General features: G+C 39.3%; 1 protein-coding gene across 1 annotated transcript in view; it reads left to right on the forward strand.

The window, feature by feature from the left end:
* The window catches only part of Adgb (androglobin), a 122,181-nt gene extending 100,275 nt beyond the window's left edge, over positions 1–21,906 (forward strand). Inside the window, exons 31-36 of the mRNA XM_035438765.1 lie at positions 1,751–1,914; positions 10,876–11,055; positions 11,950–12,061; positions 18,100–18,193; positions 18,827–19,010; positions 21,620–21,906. Coding sequence (XP_035294656.1) covers positions 1,751–1,914; positions 10,876–11,055; positions 11,950–12,061; positions 18,100–18,193; positions 18,827–19,010; positions 21,620–21,805 — 920 coding nt within the window. The 3' untranslated portion in view covers positions 21,806–21,906. The remainder of the gene's footprint in view (positions 1–1,750; positions 1,915–10,875; positions 11,056–11,949; positions 12,062–18,099; positions 18,194–18,826; positions 19,011–21,619) is intronic.
* The last annotated feature ends 326 nt before the right edge of the window (positions 21,907–22,232 follow it).

Consider the following 22,232-nt stretch of genomic DNA (forward strand, 5'->3'; position numbering starts at 1 on the left):
GCTAGATTTAAAGGACACAACATGAATACAGGAAATGTTCCATCAAGAGGAAAGGAACACAAGAGCAAAGGTCTTTGTATATTATTGAGATTAAAATGGTATCAATTCAAACTTAATTGTTAAAAAAGATTTTTAATTATAACCTTATTCAGAAACATCACTGAGAAAATAAAACTGAATAGAAAATAAACAAAATGCTGAGAAAGTTAAAATGCTACAGATATAAGTGTGGTTTTGAAGCAAAAGAATGTAGTAACAAGATTAGAGGAACTGAAAGATGAAATACATAGTCAAATAAATATCCAAATACCAGACATAAATCCTCCCTTTTGGGTAATTATATTTATTGTAAATTAAATGTGCTTTACTATAAAACATGTTCCAACTGTATATATTTATATATTTATAAGAGGGGCATCCTTTGATTTCAAATATATAAACAGTTTTAATACACAAGACTAGAGCACACATTACATATAGTAATCCAGATAAAACTAGAATAGTCACAAATACATTTTAAAGTCCCAAACAAGTATACTGGTTATTTTATAATGCTAAAGAGACCACATATTCACAAAACAAAAACATTATAAACATATGAACCTAACATCAGTGTCTAAAATGCATTCAGTAAAACTAGTACTGAAAGAAGAAATAGCCAACTCTACAGCTAGTTGGAAATTTAAATACTGCACTTTAAGGATTGGAAAGAAATTTAAACAAAAAATTAGTGGGATTATAAAATGCTTGAATACTATGGCAACCCAACCTGAGAACAGAATTCTCTACTCTGCAACATCAGAACACATGTTCTTCTCATAACCATTGGAACATCTGAAGAATGCTAGCAGATGAAGCAGAGCCACGAGTCTAAACAAATGTCAAAGTATAGAAACAATACAGCTAGGTTCTCTGATCACAACTGAAGAAAACTAGAAACCAATAAGAGATGAATGTGGAGATTTTATAGATGTATAGAAAACAACATTGTCTTAACATAGTGGTCTACACTAAAAATATCACCAACACCTGATAAATGGAGTCTAGAGAGATGGCTCAGAGCTAAGAACACTTACTGCCCTTGCAGAGAACCAGGGTTCAGCCTGAACACTACATGGTTGCTCACAACTGCCTGTAACTCCATCTTCAGGAAATCTGATGCCTTCTTATGTCTGGGGGCACTTATATACACATATACGCAAGTCTTTCTCTTTCTCTCTCTCTCTCTCTCTCTCTCTCTCTCTCTCTCTCTCTCTCTCTCTTCTCTCTCTCTCACACACACACACACACACACTCAGGCACACACACACACACACATGCATATAAAATAAATAAATCTGTTAAAAAGAACAAACTGCAAAGCTGGAGAAAGAAAAGAAAATTAATCCCCAGTCAAAAGGAAGGAAATAACAGTAAAGGTTACAGCATAGATGAATCGTGTATCTATGCAGTGTATGAAATAAAAGGCACCCAGATGGCAAACATGATAGCTAGTGTCTGATGGCTGCATAACTTTAATATTCTAAAGCCCACTGCTTTATATACAACTGTTGAGTTGATGCTGTATGAATGACATCTTAATTTTATTAAAAGAATTTTGACCAGCTCTTATGAAACATTTGTTTATTTGCTTACAAGGAAAATAATCTGACCTCTGTAGATGAAGCATGCTTGCCATGTCTCTATGGGAATTTGTCTTGTCATGTTGGGTTTCACTTGTTTCCATTTTCATGTCTCTTTAACTCAACAGAGAAACACGAAGAACTAACTACCGTAGGAAGCCCAGACTTCCATGCTACCAGTGAAGGGCAGAAATCTGTAGGAGTTTCCAAAACAACAAGGAAAGGCAAGGAGAAGGCAGCGGAGAAAGAGAAGTTGGCCAAGGAAAAGCAAGCACCTCGCTTTGAACCTCAGGTGGGTCAAATGTGATTTCCTTATGAACAGAAGATTCTGGTGGCACTTGCTGTCCCTCGGGATGGTAAGGGATGAAGCAATAGGGAGAAATGAGAACTCACCATCCCAGACTCCAGAAGTGAGAAACCCTGTCTATTTCCATTTGAAAGATCTTGTTTCTTAGCTGTATTGTTCCCTTTAGAACATTGAAGTAAACAAGTTTGGTTGGATCCACAGATTTGTCCTTCAGCACCTTGACAGTTAGGTCTCTGTCAGTCAAAACCTGACACTGGAAAAGTTCTGTGTCAACTCACTTTTGGAGCCATTTAAAGAGTAAAGCTTGCCGGGCGTTGGTGGCGCACGCCTTTAATCCCAGCACTCGGGAGGCAGAAGCAGGCAGATCTCTGTGAGTTCAAGGCCAGCCTGGCCTCCAGAGTGAGTGCCAGGATAGGCTCCAAAGCTACACAGAGAAACCCTGTCTCGAAAAAACAAAAACAAAAACAAAAACAAAAACAAAAGTAAAGCTATAACTCTAGGCTTCAAAAGTAAGAGAGAAATTTCCATCTGAGACTTCATTCTCATTAAAATACTAAGAGAATCATGTAGGAAGCAAGGTCTTCTGGGTAATAATGAAACCAAATTTTAAAAGAAAACTTATTTAATGGCTTCAGCCTTCTCCTCTTCCTCATCATGTAGGATGTATTTTGCAACCACACCAGCATTAACATTGAACTTACCTGGCAGGGGCCTGGAAGATCCCACTTACAGAGCCTCCTGACTCAAAGCCAGTTAACTGTGAAACTCTTTTCCATGTTGCTTTTGGTCATGGGGCATCTCACATCAACAGGGAAGCATATATGCCAGCATAGTAAATGGAAACTCTAGGAGAAAAATTGGCAGAAAGGTTATTTTGAGAATAAGGGTCTCTCTCCCTCTCTGATTGTTCAGGAATGAATTTCTCATATGTAAAAGTCAAAACACATTTCTTCTCCCCACAGTTCTTGCAAGTGGTTCTATAGACCTTGAAGTACTGCTCACTTCTAAAGCCAATCTGTAGCAAGTGCATTCAGAGCCAGAAATGGTCAAGTGTCTTGTTCACAGTTTTTGAAGACACTGTGAGTGTCCATAAGTATCATTTAGATTTTATTTAAAAGTTTTAAACATTGTGTGTGTGTGTGTGTGTGTGTGTGTGTGTGTGTGTGTGTGTGTGTGTGTGTGTGTGTGTGTGTGTACACACTCATCAGTACTATGGTGCACATGTGGAGGCCAGAGTACAAACTGTGGATCCAGTTCTCTCCTTCTACCATTATTTGCCCTGGGGACAGAACTCAGAGCATCAGGTTTGGCAGCAAGCACTCTGGCATTTTTCACTGGTGTGTTTTTACTTTCAAGCTAATACAGCATAGAGTCCCTTGGGAAGTCAATTGGATAATTACTTGTATCATCTTTGATGCTTGATGACAGGTCCAGCCCACTGTAGGCAGCCCCATCCATCCCTAGGCAAGTGAGTCTGAAATATGTAAGAAAGCTAGCAGACATGAGCCAGTGCGTAGGTCAGTAATCAGCCTTCTTCCATGCTTTTTGCTTCAGTGTATGCTTGAGCTACCATCCTGACTTCCTTCCAGCCATGGACCTCAAAATAAAGTCTGAAATAAACCCTTTCTTTTCCAAGTTGCTTTCAGTCATGGCATTTTTCACATCAACAGGAAAAAAAAATCAAAAAACAAAAAACAAAACAAACTACAACAACCATCAGCCTGATTTAGGCTTTACTGTGTATAATTTTAAGATGGCATAAAGTGATGGGCCTAAACACCTTTTTCTTTCTCTCATGTGCATACTGTGTGCATGAATATGTCTGCATGTGCACATGCATGTGGGTACATCTGTTCATGTATCTGTAGAGCCCCAGAATTACTGTTGGGAGTCTTCAGGGATCACTTTCCACAATATTCATTGAGGCTAGGCCCCTCAGCTGAATCTAGAACTCATTGCTAGCTGGTTGGCTGGGGGGGGGGGTCCAGTCTTTACCTTATGAGCATCACGATTTATCTACTGAGACACAGCCACAGCTCTGAAGGCACAACTCATATTTGTACAATTCATTGACTTCTGCAAGTACATACACCATGTATCTCAAGGTAAAGGTTGTAGATTATGTTCACCGACCTGTTGCTGCTCATTTTGTCACCCGTGCACCAAAGCTCCAGGGAACTGTCCACCTGCTTTTAGTTACCATGCTATTCTTTTTTTTTTTTTTTCTGTATTTGGTTTTTTGTTTTGTTTTGTTTTGTTTTGTTGTTGTTGTTGTTGTTCAAGTTAGGGAACAAGCTTATTTCACATGCAGTCCCTTCTCCCTCTCCCTCCCCACCCCCATCCCTCCTCCCCCACCCCATCCACCCACCACTCCCCAGGCAGGGTAGGGCCCTCAATGGGGGCTCGGCAAAGTCCACCAAATCTTCCTGTGCTGGGCCTGGGCCCTTCCCCATGTGTCCAGGGCCAAAGTGTATCCCTTCACGTGGAATGGGCTCTCAAAGTCCCTTCTTACACCAGGGAAAAATACTAATCCACTACCAGAGGCTCCCTGGAGTGCAGAGGCCTCCTTATTGACATCCATGTTCAGGGGTCTCAGACAGCACCTAGGGTCGATGTGGTCTCCCTTGTTCAGGCCAACTGTTGCTGTGGGTTTCTTCAACCTGGCACAGACCCCTTCGATCTTCATTCCTCCCTCTCTTCACTAAATTCCAGATTTCAGCTCAGTGTATGTCTGTGTATGTCTGTCTCTGCTTCCATCAGCCACTGGATGAGGGCTCTAGGATGGCATAAAATGTACTCATTAATCTCATTTTAGGGGAAGGGCGTTTAGATTATCCTCTCCGCCATTGCCTGGATTGTCAGTTCGTGTCATCCTTGTAGATCTCTGGAAGTCTCCCTAGTGCCAGATCTCTCCTCAGACCTATAATGGCTCCCTCTAATATGGTATCTCTCATCCTGCTCTCTCTACTCTGTTCTTCCTCCAACTCAATATTTCTGCTCCTCCATTTCCTCTTCTCCCCTCCTCTTCTCCTGCTCTCATTCAGGCAGCTCCCTCTCCCCTACCCTCATGCTGCCAATTAGGTCAGGAGTTCATGCCACTTCCAATTTGTGGGGTTCATGCATTTATCCCCTAGAGTACTTCATGTTTCCTAATTTCTTTGGTGAAGAGGATTATAGGCTGGTAATCCTTTGCTCTATGTCTAAAATTCATGTATGAGTGAGTACATACCATGTTTGTCATTTTGTGACTGGGTTACCTCACTCAGGATGGTTTCTTCTAGTTCCATCCATTTGCCTGCAAATTTCAAGATTCCATTAGTTTTTTCTGCTGAGTAGTACTCCATTGTATAAATATACCACATTTTTTCTATCCATTCTTCAGTTGAGGGGCATCTAGGTTGCTTCCAGGTTCTGGCTATTACAAACAATGCTGCTATGAACATGGTTGAACATATGACCTTGTTGTATGAACATGCATTATTTGGGTATATACCCAAGAGAGGAATTGCTGGATCTTGAGGTAGACTGATTCCCATTTTTCTGAGCAACCGCCATACTGATTTCCAAAGTGGTCTTACAAGTTCACACTCCCACCAGCAATGGAGGAGTGTTCTTTTTTCTCCACATCCTCTCCAGCGTAGATTGTCATTGGTATTTTTGATTTTAGCCATTCTGACAGGTGTGAGGTGGTATCTCAGAGTTGTTTTGAGTTGAATTTCTCTGATGGACAAGGATTTTGAGCACTTTCTAAGTGTCTTTCAGCCATTTCAGATTCCTCTGTAGAGCATTCTCTATTTAGTTCTGCACCCCACTTTTTAATTTCATTGTTTGGTGTTTTGTTGACTACCTTCTTGAGCTCCTAATATATTTTGGAAATCAGTTCTCTGTCAGATGTGGGATCAGTGAAGATCTTTTCCCATTCTGTGGGTGGTTGTTTTGTCTTACCGACTGTGCCCTTTGCCTTGCAAAAGCTTCTCAGTTACAGGAGGTCCCATTTATTAATTGCAGACTTCAGTGTCTGTGTTACTGGCTTAATGTTCAGGATTCGGTCTCCTGTGCCAATTTGTTCAAGGGTAATTCCCACTTTCTCTTCTAGAAGATTCAGTGTGGCTGGATTTATGGTGAGATCTTTTATCCTTTGCACTTAAGTTTTGTGCATGGTGACAGGTATAGATCTATCTGCAATCTTCTGCATGTCCGAATCCAATTGTGCCAGCACCATTTGTTCAAGATGCTATCTTTTTTCCATTCTATAGATTTAGCACCTTTGTCAAAAATAAGGTGTACTTAGGTGCGTGGGTTAGTATCAGGGTTTTCAATTCGATTCCATTGGTCTATCTGTCTATTTTTATGCCAATACTAAGCTATTTTCAGAACTATGGCTCTATAGTAGAGCTTGAAGTCAGGGATGGTGATGCCTCCAGAAGATCCCTGTAAAGAGTTGTTTTGGCTATCATGGGTTTTTTATTTTTCCATATAAAGTTGAGTATTGTTCTTTCAATGTCTGTGAAAAACTGTGTTGGGATTTTGATGGGGATTCCGTTGAATATGTAGATTGCTTTTGGCAGGATTGCCATTTTTACTATGTTAATTCTACCTATCCAAGAGCATGGGAGATCTTTCTATTTTCTGGTATCTTCTTTAATTTCTTTCTTTAAAGTCTCAAAGTTCTTTTTGTACAGGTCTTTCACTTTTTGGTTAGCGTTACCCCAAGATATTTTATGTTGCTTGTGTATATTGTGAAAGGTGATGTTTCCATGATTTCTTTCTCATTGGATTTATCATCTGTATATAGTAGGGCTACTGATTTTCTTGAGTTAATTTTGTATCCTGCTACCTTGCTGAAGGTGTTTATCAGGTGTAGGAGTTCCCTGGTAGAGTTTTTCAGGTCACTAATGTAGACTATCATGTCATCTGCAAATAGTGAAAGTTTGACTTCTTCCTTTCCAATTTGTATCCCTTTGATCTACTTTTCTTGTCTTATTGCTAGAGCAATAAGAACTTCAAGTACAATATTGAAGAGGTATGGAGAGAGTGGACAGCCTTGTCTTGTTCCTGATTTTAGAGGAATCACTTTGAGTTTCTCTCCATTTAGCTTGATGTTGGCTATTGGTTTGGTGTATATTGCATTTATCATGTTTAAATATATTCCTGTTACTCCTGTTCTCCAAGATCTTTATCATGAAGGGTTGTTGGATTTTGTCAAAGGCTTTTTCAGCATCTAGTGAGATGATCATGTGGTTTTTCTTTTTCAGTTTGTTTATATGGTGGATTACATTGATGGATTTTCGTATGTTGAACCATCCTTGCATCCCTGGGATGAAGCCTACTTGATCCTGGTGGATGGTTTTTCTGATATTGTTCTTGGATTCAATTCGCCAATATTTTATTGAGTATTTTAGCATCAATGTTCATGAGGGATATCGGTCTGTAGTTGTCTTTTTTAGTCATATCTTTGTGTGGCTTGGGTATCAAAGTGATTGTAGCCGGGTAGAAAGAGTTTGGCAATATCCCATCTGCTTCTATTGTGCGGAACAGTTTGAGGAGTACTGCAATTAGCTCTTGTTTGAATTTCTGGTAGAATTCTGTAGTGAAGCCATCTGGCCGTGGGCTTTTTTTGGTTGGGAGGATTTTGAAGACTGCTTCTATTTCATTAGGGGTTATAGGTGGATTTAAACTGCTTATCTGATCTTGGTTTAATTTTGGTAAGTGATATTTATCCAGGAAACTGTCCATTTCCTTTAGATTTTCGAATTTTGTGGAGTACAGGTTTTCAAAGTAGGACCTGAATATTCTCTGGATTTCCACAGTGTCCGTTGTTATATCCCCCTTTTCATTTCTGATTTTGTTAAGTAGCATGCTCTCTCTCTGCCTTTTGGTTAGTTTGGATAGAGGTTTGTCTATCTTGTTGATCTTCTCAAAGATCAACTCTTTGTTTCATTGATTCTTTGTACTGTTTTCCTAGTTTCTACTTTACTGATTTCGGCCCTCAGGTTGATTATTTATTTCCTGGCGTCTACTCCTCCTTGATGAGTTTGCTTCTTTTTGCTCTAAAGCTTTCAGTTGTTCTGTCAATTCGCTAATGTGACTTTTCTCCAGTTTCTTCATGTGGGCACTTAGTGCTATGAACTTTCCTCTTAGCATTGCTTTCAAAGTGTCCCATAAGTTTGGGTATGTTGTGTCTACATTCTCATTAAATTCTAGGAAGTCTTTAATTTCTTTTTTTATTTCTTCCTCCACCCAGGAATGGTGCAATTGGGTGTTATTCATTTTCCATGTGTTTGTAAGTTTTCTGCAATTTGTATTGCTGTTGAATTCTAGCTTTAAAGCATGGTGATCTGATAAGATACAGGGGGTTATTTCAATTCTTTTGTAACTCTGGAGTTTTGCTTTGCTGCCAACTATGTGGTCAATTTTAGAGAAGGTTCCATGTGGTGCTGAGAAGAAGGTATATTCTTTTGTGTTTGGATGGAATGTTCTATAGATATCTGTTAAACCCAGTTGGGTCATAACTCCTGTTAGATCCTTTGTTTCTTTGTTAAGTTTCTCTCTGGCGGTCCTGTCTAGTGATGTAAGGGGAGTGTTGAAGTCTCCTACTATAAGTGTGTGTGGTTTTATGTGTGGTTTGAACTTTAGCAATGTTTCTTTTACAAATGTGGGTGCTTTCATATTTGGGGCATAGATGTTCAGGATTGAGACTTCATCTTGATGGACTTTTCCTGTGGTGAATATGAAATGTCCTTCTTCATCTCTTTTGATTGATTTTAGTTTGAAGTCTAATTTGTTAGCTATTAGGATTGCTACCCCAGCTTGTTTTTTGAGCCCATTTGATTGGGAAATCTTTCCCCATCCTTTTACTCTGAGGTAACACCTGTCTTTGAAGTTGAGGTGTGTTTCTTGTAAACAGCAGAAGGATGGATTCTGTCTTTGTATCCATTCTGTTAGCCTATATCTTTTTAGTTTAAGTTAAGACCATTGACTTTGGGATAGTAATGTCCATTGTTTTTTGGTTCTTGTTTGTTTTGGATTTATTGTTGGTTGTGTCATTGTGTTTGGATTTCGCCCTCCTGTTTCTTTTTGTGTTTGGTAAAATTAGATTATCTATTGCCTGTGTTTTTGTGAGTGTAGTTATGTTCGTTGGGTTGGAGTTTTCCTTCCAGAACCTTCTGTAGTGCTGGATTTGTGGATATGTATTGTTTAAATCTGTTTTTGTCATGGAATATCTTGTTTTCTCCATCTATAGTGATTGAAAGTTTTGCTGGGTACAGTAGTCTGGGTTGACATCCATGCTCCCTTAGTGCTTGTAGGGTATCTATCCAAGACCTTCTGGCTTTCAGACTTTCCATTGAGAAGTTGCGTGTGATTCTGATTGGTTTGCCTTTATATGCTACTTGGCCTTTTTCCTTTGCTGCTCTTAATATTTTCTCTTTATTCTGTAGATTTTGTGTTTTGTTATTATGTATTGTGTGGGGGGACTCCTTTTTGTGGTCCAGTCTGTTTGGCATTCTGCAAGCTTCTTGTACTTTCATAGGTATATCCTTCTGTAGGTTGGGGAAGTTTTCTTCTATGATTTTGTTGAATATGTTTTCTGTACCTTTGAGCAGTGTTTCTTCACCTTCTTCTATACCTACTATTCTTAGGTTTGGTCTTTTCACGGTGTCCCATATTTCCTGGATATTTTTTTGTTAAGGATTTGTTGGACTTGAGGGTTTTTTTGGTTGATGAATGTATGTCCTCTAGGGAGTCTTCAATAGCTGAGATTTTCTCTTCCATCTCTTGAATTCTATTAGTTATACTCACATCTTTAGTTCCTTATTGTTTATCCAGCATTTCCATTTCCAGCATTGCCTCATTCTGTGTTTTCTTTATTGTGTCTATTTCAACTTTCATGCTTTGAACTGTTTCAAGAGCTTCCTTCACTTTTTTGGATGATTTTTCTTGGGTTTCTTTAGTGTCTTTAAGAGATTTGTTTATTTCTTGAATTTTTTGGTTTGTCTTTTCCTCCATTTTATGTAATTTTTTGCTTGCTTTTTCTTCTATTTTTTTAGGGATTTTCTTGTTTCCTCTTTAAAGGTCTCTATCATCTTGCTGAGATAATTTTTGAGGTCCATCTCTTCTTCATGCTTTGTGTTGGGCTTTTCAGATCTTGCTGGAGTGGAGTCCCAAGATTCTGGTGGTGTATATTGGTCTTTTTGTTGTTGAGTGAGTTCTTATTCTGTCTTCTTCCCATATCTTCTTCCAGTGGGTTCAGGAGGGGTCTCTCTATCTCTTCTTGTGACCCAATGTGTGTGGACCAGAATTTCAATGTCCGGAGCTCTGGATGGTCTTGCCTCTCCTGGTAGTCTCCTCACTCTTGTTGTGGATCGGTCGGCGGAAAGGGAAGGAAGAGTGGGATGTTTCCAGATTCAGGGAGCTCCTCCCTGCCTGGGCAGGTCTACCCCAAGCAGGTGCAGACCAGGGGAGATCAGGGTGAATGGGGCTTTGGACGGGAGTTGGGTAAGAGCAGAGAATCATTCACCTCGTTGTGGATCGGTCGGTGGAAAAGGCTCACCATGCTATTCTTGCCAGTCACAGAATTCAAGCAAATGCCTCACATGAGCTGAACTTTTTGTGTTTAACTTGTTTTACTAAAATATTCACCTGTAGCTTTCTTCCACATGGTGGTGTACAGCAGACTTTTATTTTTATCCAGTGCTCAGCACCCAACAGTGATACATGCTGTAAGTTGTCCCTTCACCAGCTGATAAACTTTTATGCTATTTATTCCATTTGCTATTGATGCTGTGAAAAAGAATATCGAGTGTTCTTCTACAAATCTTATGCAAATTATGATTTGGCTTCTCTACAGTAAGTAGCTAACAGTGAAATCACAGTTTAGGGAGTGAATCCTAGAGTTTTTCTAGGAGAGAAAAGCATTCATTTTTAAAAACTTTCCTCCCCCCTCAGCCAGTACCCAGTGTTCACCCTCAGCAAGAGGATCCAAACAAACCCTACTGGGTTTTGAGGCTGGTTTCTGAACACAGCGACTCGGACTATATTGACGTGAAGAAAGACACAGACCGGACAGATGAAATAAGAGCCATGAAGCAAGCTTGGGAGACAACTGAGCCCGGGAGGGCTATCAAGGTCACCTGAAAGGCTCTTCTTTCTTACTCTTCCTTGGTAGATGTGGTCTGAGAGATGAGTACTGTGGGTGAAGCCACACAGGATTTCTTTTAGGTGTAGGATTTGGAATTATATACTAACTGGATTGTGACATGAGGTATGCCAAAACTGTGAAACTCCCTCCCCCCCTTTTTTACATAGTCATACAGGGCTAGATCTGCATGTAGCCTCAAGTAAGAGAGCATGCAAGTGTTTAACGTATGTTTCCCTCCTACAAGCATTTTCAGGGAAAAAAAAGTATGTGCTGCCCCCTTGTGGTATTTAAATACCTGTCCTACCTTTCTCTTATGCAATGTTTTTCAACCTTCCTAATGCTGTTACCGCACGCTCCCTCCTTCCCCTTAGTATGGTTCCTTATGTTGTGGTGACCCTCCAACCATAAAATTATTTTCATTGCTACTTCATTGCTGTAATTTTGCTACTAACTATTCTTGGAGATAGAGGTTTGTTGAAGGGATAGTGACCCACAGGTTGAGAACCACAACCTTATAGTGAAACAGTTTTTTGTTTTGTTTTGTTTTTAATCTATGGTTTTCCTTGCCCTAATTCAGGGTACTGAGGCAGATTAAAAAAAAAAAAAGGTTCAGAAACAAGTGGATTTAAGATAACATGCTGTGCATATCGGCTTAGCATGGTGGGTCCTGCTCCACCTCTTCCTTGTTCTCTGTCATAATATACAAAATGTCAAAATCACAGAGGGCTCAGAATTTTAGTCTAGTTAATGAGGAGTTGGCCCTGTCTAAGGTCCTTATTTGTCTTTTTCATCTTCTGTTTGCTCTGAGCACCATTGGCTTACTTTGGTCCACACCACTTGCTGTTTTTCGACAAGCTCACAGGCTGCCATCTGTCTTCCAGGCTTCACAGGCCCGTTTGAAGTACCTCAACCAGTTCATTAAGAAGCCATCAGATGTGGCTAACCAAGAGACTTTGTCTGCGACCCAGAGCCAAACTAAAACTTCAGACGAAGGTCAGTGGAGGCCAACCAGCTGCTCAGGCATTTAGTGGGGCCTCCTTAGTGACAGGGGATTATTTCAGAGTTTCTAGTCCTCGGGATTGTGAAGGGCCATGGGGCTGCACATCAGGACACAAATAGACTTTCAATTATCAAGTCCCTTGTACTATTTTCTCATCTAAGACTCACATGCCCTTTCTCTACATATAAGCAGAAGTGATTTCCTTAAGTAAAGTTGAAGGATATGGTATGATGGCACACACCTATAATTCCAGCATTTGGGAGGTAGAGGCAGGGGGCTCAGAAGTCCATCCTCAGCTAAATAGTGGATTCAGGGCCAGCCTGGGCTACAGGAGACCCTGTCTTGGAAAGGAGAAAAGATAAGAAAAAGATGAAACCAGAGATGAAATATGTTTACTCAGTGTGATGATTGTCATATGGAATTGGAGGCAGTATAAACCTGGCACCTTCTTAATACGAATAAAAATAAGAATAATAAAATAAGTCATCATAACAAGAATAGCCATCATGAAGATTGTCATGGCTTGATGACTTGCATTTCTTAAATGCAAATTACAGTTGACTCCAGTGTCCAAAGGTTATCTGTCCCAAGACCTACAATGTATAGCAAAATGCACAGGTGTTCTAGACCCTTCTAGGAAATGGTGATGTCTTTGTGTTTAATCTATGCACTTTCTCTTGCATGCTTTAAGTTATCCTTATAATTCTTATAATCACAATTCAGTGTATGTGCTGTTATACTATATCATTTAGAGAATATAGAGGCAAACAATATGTATGCATATATGTCTGTTCATTACAAATAAAACTAACATAGAACTAACTATGCAGTATAATAACATTAGACTATATATTTTAAATTACTTAGTATTTATTATGCTTTGTGCATGTGCATGCTATAAGGATGGCTGTCACACTACACTACACATACAGAGGATGGGTAGCTTTATGGAGTCAGTTTTCTCCTTTACATGATTCTAGGAGTTGAACTCAGATCACTAGACTTACATAGCAAGCATTACTTTACCCCTCCCCCATGGGCACCTGCCATCCTTTAACCGTAAATGTTTTAGATGTTGTATTAATTCATTAATTTCTTATGTTATGTGTATGTATGTTTTTCCTGAATGTATGTTTATGTACCACATGTGTGTCTGGTGTTCAAGGAGGCCAGAAGACAGAATCAGATCTCCTGAAATTAGAGGTATAGACAGTTATCATATGGGTGCTGGGAGTCAAATATGGGTCCTCTAGAAGAGCACCCAGTGCTCTTCAACACTGAGCCATTTCTCCAACTTTGCCTTAACAAATTCTTGATCATTGGTTAGTTAACTGAATCCATGGCTATAAAACCTAGAGATACAGAAGACAAACTGTGTTTTATTTGGCATTTTAATACCAATCTCCAAGGTGGAGAAATTCTCAGTAATATTTCTAAGTTCATGACAAACAGGAGACCCTGCAAGCATGCAGACCTGGCTCTTCTTTGAACCATTTGTCTTCTCATAGATGCCTGACTATACCCAAGTACCACTGCTTTAGGCTTCCATGGAGCAATTAACATCCCAAATCCTGCATTTCTTTCAAATCTGAATATAGTAGATCACCTCCAATGGATGAATAAATAGGAGATAAGCATGGCTAATGTGAAGTTTTAATGTTGGCTTTTATGGTTTCTTCATGGCCACTATTAGAATCACTTCTAAGGAAAATCCTCCCAGCTTTAGGGTCTTCACAAGTAAAAACCCCTTTCAATTGTATTTTAAGACAATTTCGTGTCAAGATTCAGAGAATTGCCTTGTCTGTATACAGTGGTCCCAATGCTTAAAAATCTCACCTCTGTCAATATTGTTCAAGTTTTTAAAAGTCTCTGATTTTATGTGGCTTTCATATTCCAAGAGACTTCCAGGCTCACTGTACATTCATTCCTACACTAGGCAGATCGTGCTTTGGCATCCCAGATGCTGCAGGGTGCCCATGCCCTGGTTAGGCACAGCAAAGCTTTGGAATGTGTCCTCCAGATCTGGGCTCCTACAGGCAAACCCTTTTAGATTTGTTTACATGAGACTTCACAGAGTGCAAGTTAGTTTTTTCAGGAACATATACATTGTGCTATAGGAGAAGTAGCAGGAAGTGCGGGGAAAGAGGAAGACTCCAAAGAACTGCCACCAACCCCAGTGGCAAGTTCGATGTGGAAGAAATGGCATGGGCCCAAGAACACCGGGGATACGACAAAAAGCACAAGCAGAGAGAGCAAAACACCTGTGGTGGCAGCGGCGGCGGCGGCGGCAGCGGCGGCGGCGGCGGCGGCGGCGGCAGCGGCAGCGGCGGCGGCAACTGCGGCGGCGGCGCCAACGACGACAACGACGACGACGACAACGACGACGACAACGACGGCAGGGGCGGCAGCGAAGGAAGAGAGAGAAGTGAGTGTGCGTAAGGAGAATATTGGTGAGTTCTAGTCTGCTGGTAAGGTGAGGCATACACTCGTCTTTGAAATAACAATATACACAGCTCATAAAAAAAAAAAAGTACATTGTCACAGCTGGCACCACAGCATGGTTCCCTGGCATATTAATCTAGAGCTCTCTCATTGAAACAAGGCCTACTGCTGCAAATGCTGGAATTAGAAGAAAATACTATTGACTAAGAATTCTTTATCCCAGTAAAAAACATCCTTAAAAACTTAAGCCAAAATAGGAGTTAGGTATAGCTCAGTGGTAGAGCACTTGCCTAGCACATACCAAGTTCTAAGTTCAATTTTCAGTATCAATAAAAGCAAACTAATAAGGGGGAATGATTAAGAAAAAATTGGTACATCTTCCTGAAGACAAACACTAATGGATGTGAGTATAGAATAGATAGTTTAAAATAATTGTCAAAGGTTACCCTCTGGATTAAGAGAAAATGACCTCCGAAAGTAATTCAGACCCACAAGAAAAGTCATTGTGTAGATTTACATTTGAAGAAATCAGAATCATATTTCTGAATTTTTAAATTGATTTGAGAGGAGTAATTGGAAAACTGTACTGGTTGGCTTCTGACACAGAAAAAAAAACATGCCAATAATAAACAGCACAAATGGTGGCTGAGGAAAAGAAGTTATATCAGAAAAATGTTTTAGGTCCTGCTTTCATGAATACTGACCTGATGTAAACAGTAGAAAATGCAAATGTGTATTATAAAAACTATTCTCAAACAAATGAAAATAGAGCATATTGAAACTATCAAGACATGGCCAAGACTGAAAGGGGCATCAATAGAGATGAACGTCACCTTCAAAAAGTGACCTCACTTTAATTCACGGAACTAGAGAACTGAGACTAGAGAAGGAGAGAACAAAAGAGAGAAATAAAATCCAGAGCAGAAATAAATGAAGTGGAAACTAAAAATCAAAATATAAATGAATACCTACACAAACCTTTAAAAAGGAGTGAGAAGGACTCACATAAGTAAAAACAGGAGGTAGGAAGGAAGACACCAAAATTAACAATAGGGAAATACCAAGGTGTTGTTGGGGATTAAAAAGCTCTGGACATGCAGCTTACATTGATGTGGGACATTCTGGGGGACAGCTCAGGGTACAGTGCTTGCTATGGAGCAGGAGGATCCTAGTTCAGGTCTGCAATTCTACAGCTTGGCAGTTTGGAAACATGGATCCCTGGAGTTTGCTGGCCAGTGAGTCTACTGAAAGAGTGAGCTGCAGGTTCAGCTAAAGGCCATGTCTCCAAAAATAAGGTGGACAGCCATAGCAGAAGACATCTATTGACCTCTGGCTTCTGTATGCATCCCTGTCCACAAATATGCACACACACACACACACACACACACACACACACACACACACACACACACACACACACACACGCACACGCCCCCCCCCACAAATATAATTTAAAATAAAATAAATCTTTAAAATCCCTGACAAACCAAATCCAAAAGCACATTAAAGTTATTTCCCATGATAAGTCAGATTCACAGCAAGGATGTAAATATAGTTCAAAAGATCATTAAGTAGGATATACCACATAAACAGAATGAAGGACAAGAAAGTAGGGAGCTGAGCCAAACTCAACCTGTCAATCAGAAATACAGGCCTGTGAAAACTCAACAAGCCATACAGTGTTTCCCAGATCAATGCATGAGGGTGAAGGCTGGTGGCCTAGTTTGCTGGCTCTAGCAGTTCTCTATATATGTATATTTCATCTGTTAACAGTGACAAAATAGTTAGTTTCTAATATCGGTAGGAGTTGTTATTCTTCCTCTTGCCCAGTTGCTCTGGTAAGGCCTGACAGAGTATGCTGAATGAAAGTGATGAAAGTAAACATCCTTATCTCATTCCTGACCTTACAGATATTTCTTTTGACATTTTTCCTGTTCAGTTGTATTACAATTGATATCCATATGGCCTTTGTCTTATTTGAGAAATGACCCATGAAGTATGAAAAGGTGACTAAAGGGAGCAGTCAGGAAAGACTTCATACTGTATACTGACAACACTGTTATCTTCACGAAAGGTATCAGTAGGATCAGCAGTTGAGTGGGCTATGAATGGAGCCTTTCTGGGTCAGCGGATGTACTCTCAAAGATATGTCAATCTAAGGCTCCATACAGTTATCCATACAATATATAAGACCTAGAGTAAACACTAAAGTAAACAATGGTGTTTGGGAGATGATGGCCATTGGGCAATATGGGCAATGGGGGAGGTTATGTGTGTATTTATGAAGGATTAAACTGAATAACTCCACTATTGCTGTAAATCCAGAACTACTCTTAGAAATAAGAATTGAAAACAGAGAGAATGAAATGGAGAGATTTTTTTCTTTGTAATTCCAATGTTTATCATGATATTAATCACAGTCATTTTGGGAGGAGGGCTAGAGTTGGGTTAGTGGGGGTAAAGTACCTGCTTGCCATGTAAGTCTGACCACCTGAGTTCACTGCCACACTAAAAAGTCAGATGTGGTGCTGTGCATCTGTAATCCTGCTGCTCCTGGAGGTGGGAGGTGGACATAGGTGAAGGTCACTGGCCAGCTGGCCTTAGTGTGATGTACAGAAACAGAAATAAGAGAAACCCTGCTTCACTAAGGTGGAAGGTGAAACTGACACCCAGAAGCCGTCCTCTACACCCCACACCACACACGCCACACATACATTATAAGTGCTAACACATCAAAACAAACGAACACTGTGGTTTAAAAGTCCCTTAGGAGATTAACTGCAATTATTTTACCATGTGACCCAACCCATTCCTGCTTATAGGAGATGTCCAGGAAAACAAAACTATATTCACCAATGTAGATTAATGGCTGCCTACACCTCCTGGAGGGGTAGACACTGACTATAGAAGGCCAGGAACCTCATTTGAATTATACAAATGTCTTAAAAGTATTGCATTGCATCCTTCAAATGAGGTAGGATTTTTTGTTTTGTTCTTCATGAAAATTATGCTTTATTTTTATTTTAAAGCCATAGTGGCCTGGAAAAGTCAAAAGGCCACTATTATCCAAAGACTTCAATTCTTTGTTAAATCTGTTCTTGTGGTTCCTTGTGGGTGCATGGAGTAAAAGTTGTTCTTTTGACCATTGTTGGTATGTTTACTTTATATGTTGTTCAATCCAGTGGAAGGTATAAAACTGCCTCTGAAGTACAATTAAATTCCAACTCCTCTAGCACTCAGCATGATTTTCGGATGTTTTTCAAGCTTTTTAAATTTTGAATCAGTTAATTTGCTTACAATGAAACTTTGTAATTTAAAGGAAGAGGCTATTTTTCCCTCATTTAACTTAATTAGGAAAGAATTTGTTACTGTTCTAATGGTGCATATTCATTTTTTTAACCTCTTTCACTTTGCTATAGACAAGTTTACACCAGAGGATAATTATGTAGTAAAATTAATAAGTGTATTTTAAAAATTGTAACAAAAGCACAGGGTTATTTGCTAACACAAAACATTGTTTTCAACCAGAAGGAGATATAGTAGCTATTTATCTATTTACTTCTGGAAGCCTGTATTCTTTGCTTTTCAGCAGTACTCCATACACGATCTCAGACAGTTTTGGAAATATCTCCACAACTCATTCGAAAAGCACTAGAATTTGTGGATTTCAGTCATTATGTACGGTGAGTTTCAGCAAACATGATTAATGTAGACAAGTGTGTTCATAGAATCTTAGATATATCCCCAATGGGCAGTTGCTAAGTAATCAAAAAGTTGAAATTAAATTCTTATTATATTTTCATTTTGCCTGTTTTAGAGCTGCATGATTCTTTATCTTAATTTGGCAAATATTGTAATACATTAATCAACAACTCGTTTAAGTGACTTTTGTAAAAAAATAATTTGAACCTACATAAAGTCCTCATACTATATATACCCACTACTATTTTTTAATGAAGTTGCATTTTCTTCAGAACTAAATACTAGGTGTTCATAAGGCCTCACTCTTATGAAATGGATAAATTTCAAAGGAAAACCTACTGTCACTCATAGTTTTGAACACCAACTTCACAGTCACCTTATCTAATGATGTATCTGAGTTTACTGATGTTTCCCATAGTATCTTCTAAAATATCAATGAGTCAGTGTCCAGTACCCAGCCCATTTCTTTTTAAATGTTTTATTCCACCATCTCTCCTGTTTGGTTTAATAGCACACTGTTAACACAATTCTAAATTACTTTGAATTCTGAAATAACATTTACTTTCAAACTCTCAAAAATGATTTTCTTCTTTCATCTGACATTTTACATCAAGGAAAACGAGTGATGAACCTGTGCTGCAAACAGAAGAACTGAATAAGCAGCAAGCAATGCAGAAGGCAGAAGAAATCCACCAGTTCCGGCAGTATAGGTCCAGAATCCTTAGCTTTAGAGACATCGATCAGGAAGAACGATTTAAGCTAAAGGATGAGGTTCTAGATACCTATGGGGAGATGCGGGTGAGTCTAGAAATACCTATAGTCACATCTGCAAGGTTCCTTTGTAACAGTAAAAGAAAGCAGAGTTATACATCTAAGTAGAAAGAATTCTGAGTATCTGATTCTAAAGTTCACTATCTCCCAGAGAGGCTGGGAATATACTCACATATCTCATTTCACTGGATGACTCCTGAAAATCCCACTAGCCTATCATAATAGGAATCTGTCTTAACATGGCATGAATGTTGGAGAAGATGAGACACTGTGAATGTATAAAATTATGGGGTGAGTACTACATTACCTGAGTTGAGACAGGCAGACCTAATGCTGGCTGTGGGAAGATGCTTTAGTATCTATCCATCTGCTCAAAGCCTCTCTACAGGATGCCCCACAGAACCAGCAGGCTGGTACCAGGGACTTTAGGATGCAAAAATGAAATGGGATGAAGATAATTAGGCTTCCTTGGTTAAATCCTATTTAAAAATCATAGATCAAAACCACAACTTTTCACTGTGGGTGGATGTTATCTCCCCCGCCCCCTCACATGCCACACCTGTATCAGTGTAGAGGAGCTTTAAGTAGACATGCTCCAAAGAAAAGCTGTCTATGCAGTGGAGACAGATTAATTGAACAAAAGACTATGAGAGAATTGTAATGATGCAGTAAATGTATAAGAATGACTTCCATCTGTCATGACAGAGATTTATTGCTTTCCTTTTTATCTCCTAACAAACATACATAGGAATACACTCAAACATGCTCACATAGACACTCAGACACTACACTGACATATAGACACACTATCACACATGCTACACATACTCATATATAGAGTGAGAGATAGGCAAGCGCGCGCGCGCGCGCGCACACACACACACACACACACACACACACACACACACACACAAAGAGAGGACTGACAGCTATTGAAACTTTCTAAGTATTTTAGCCATAGTGATACTAGATTCTCCACCACAGCATTGCTTGGTGATGTGGAGGAATATGCTAGTTAGATATTTCTTTTTGTTTTTGCTCAATAGGCACTTCAAACAAAACCTTTCCAAATATTAATTGTAGCAATTTTAGCCCTTCCTCTCATTTCAGGATGGGGGTGTTACTTCACCATTTTCTTTATCTTAGAAAATGACAATCACAATTTCTCTTTTACAAAGCAAAAACTTTTGAGACAGTCTTGCCTGTCACTCTTCACCAGAGATCCATTATCAAAATCCACTTAGTCTACCTTGAGAATCCATCTGAAGCTCAATTGCCTCTGCTCTCTCTATATCCAGTACCCCACTGAAGACCATCTTGTTTCTAGTCAGTGTCTTTCTACAGAGCCCTTGTCGATCTAGCTAGGTACGTCCACCTTTGTCATTCTTTTATATGGTCTATCCTTAGCAACCAGAGGGCTCTGTCATTGTGGATAAGCTGTTTGATTCTGTGGTAGCAATCAACCTCACTATTTCAGTCATTAACACAAGATCTGGCAAAGCTTGTTTTCTATAAAAGGGAGACACATTTTTTTGTCTATGTGCGTCCTCTGGCTGTTTGTCTAGCACATATACTGCTTCTAGTTACTTCATCCTACCAATATTAACTCATAATCAAAGATAATACTTACCTAAATGGAAATACATCAAATAAACAATACTTCATTAAAAAAAAAAAAACAGGCAATAGTCAGCTTTGTTCCAGAGGCTTCAGCTCACCAAGCTCTGGCATTTGTCATCCTAGGCACATGTTTTATGCAGTTTAGTGGGTCTTTCTTAGTCTATTAAGATGCTGAGTGAGGCTGAAACAGATCATATGCAGAAACTCTTCTGTGACTATTTTGAGAGTGGAAAGGACCACAATACACTGAGCATGGCAGTTGGACCATGCCACTTCTGTCCAGGAAGAGCACATTATTTTCACTCAGATTTCATTGGTTAAATCAAACCACATGTTCACTCACAGCTTCAAGATGACGTTAACTGTCCAACTAAAGAAAGGATGCATTTCTGTTACTTAAGCATCCTGGTTGCTATTACTTTGTCATTCTAGAAATCTAATACAGAGAGCAATGTTATCTTGAGCCTGAGAAAGAATTGGGAAGTAGTTTTTTGATTGCACTAATGGCATGATCATGCCTAGTTTTTATTTTTTAAGTTATTTTCTTTATTGTTTAACATGAAAGCATAATAAGACTTTAAAATAAAATGTGCATGAATTGTAAATCCATCTCTCCTAGAGAACATACTATAGATAAAGAAGGCCTTGCTTCTGGTTTGTTCTTATACTTGAAAGGGAAGAGCACTATTGCTGTGTGAGGGACAGGTTGATCCTAAACTCTTTTAAGGCAAAGTCTTAATCTACTAAAATCTCTACCAATTGCTCTACCTTTCTGTTTTTATCGCACTGATATTTCTTTCATCGTTCATTCTGCATTAAAAATTTCACTTGCTTTGTATCACAATTTCATGTTTGTGTATTCCTAAATGGTCAAGGACAAACCTCAGTCTCATCTTCAGGGAGTTTCCCATTAATGTGTTAGCATGAGGAAATGATAAGGTAAACATATTTATTTTCCTGCTGCTTATGCATTGTTATCAGCAAAACTGATTGGCTGGGGCTTTGTTTTGGAATAGGACTCTGTAGATGAAGCCCGACAGAAGATCTTTGATGTCCGGGAAGAATACAGAAACAAGTTATTAGAGGCCGAGCGCCTAAGGCTGGAAGCTTTGGCAGCTCAGGAGGCTGCATTGAAGGCAGAGACAGAGAAGAAGTCTCCAGCTTCAGACTCACAGAAGAAGAAGAAAGGAAAGAAAAAGTGACAGAGAGGCCCTGTGGGACCCTGTTCTGTAGAGGGAGGAGTGTTGAAGGCATTGTCACCTTGTCTCTTGATAAAACATCAGATCAACTGAAACTGGAGAAATGTTTCCCACCTACATTTTCTACAGTTTAATGTTAACATGTTTGTTTCCTTAGGATTTGAAGCCATTAGTGTCTCAAATATTCTAATTTCATTAAAACTGTTAAAAATATAGTTTAAATTATAAATAAAATTGTATTACACTTTGAATTTCTTGCATTAAAATCAATTTATGTGTGCATAGTGAGTGTTTATGTGTTTGTGTGCACACCTCTTGGCATGCATGTGGGGTTAGAAACTCTTTTTGGGGGGATCTGTCTCTCCTTCCACCTTGTTTGAGCAGGGTATCTAGTTTCTGCTGCTGTACTCCCGGCTCAATAGCCCACACA

Source organism: Cricetulus griseus, chromosome 2 (genome assembly GCF_003668045.3).
Source record: "Cricetulus griseus strain 17A/GY chromosome 2, alternate assembly CriGri-PICRH-1.0, whole genome shotgun sequence".
In the NCBI taxonomy this organism is placed as follows: Eukaryota; Metazoa; Chordata; class Mammalia; order Rodentia; family Cricetidae; genus Cricetulus; species Cricetulus griseus.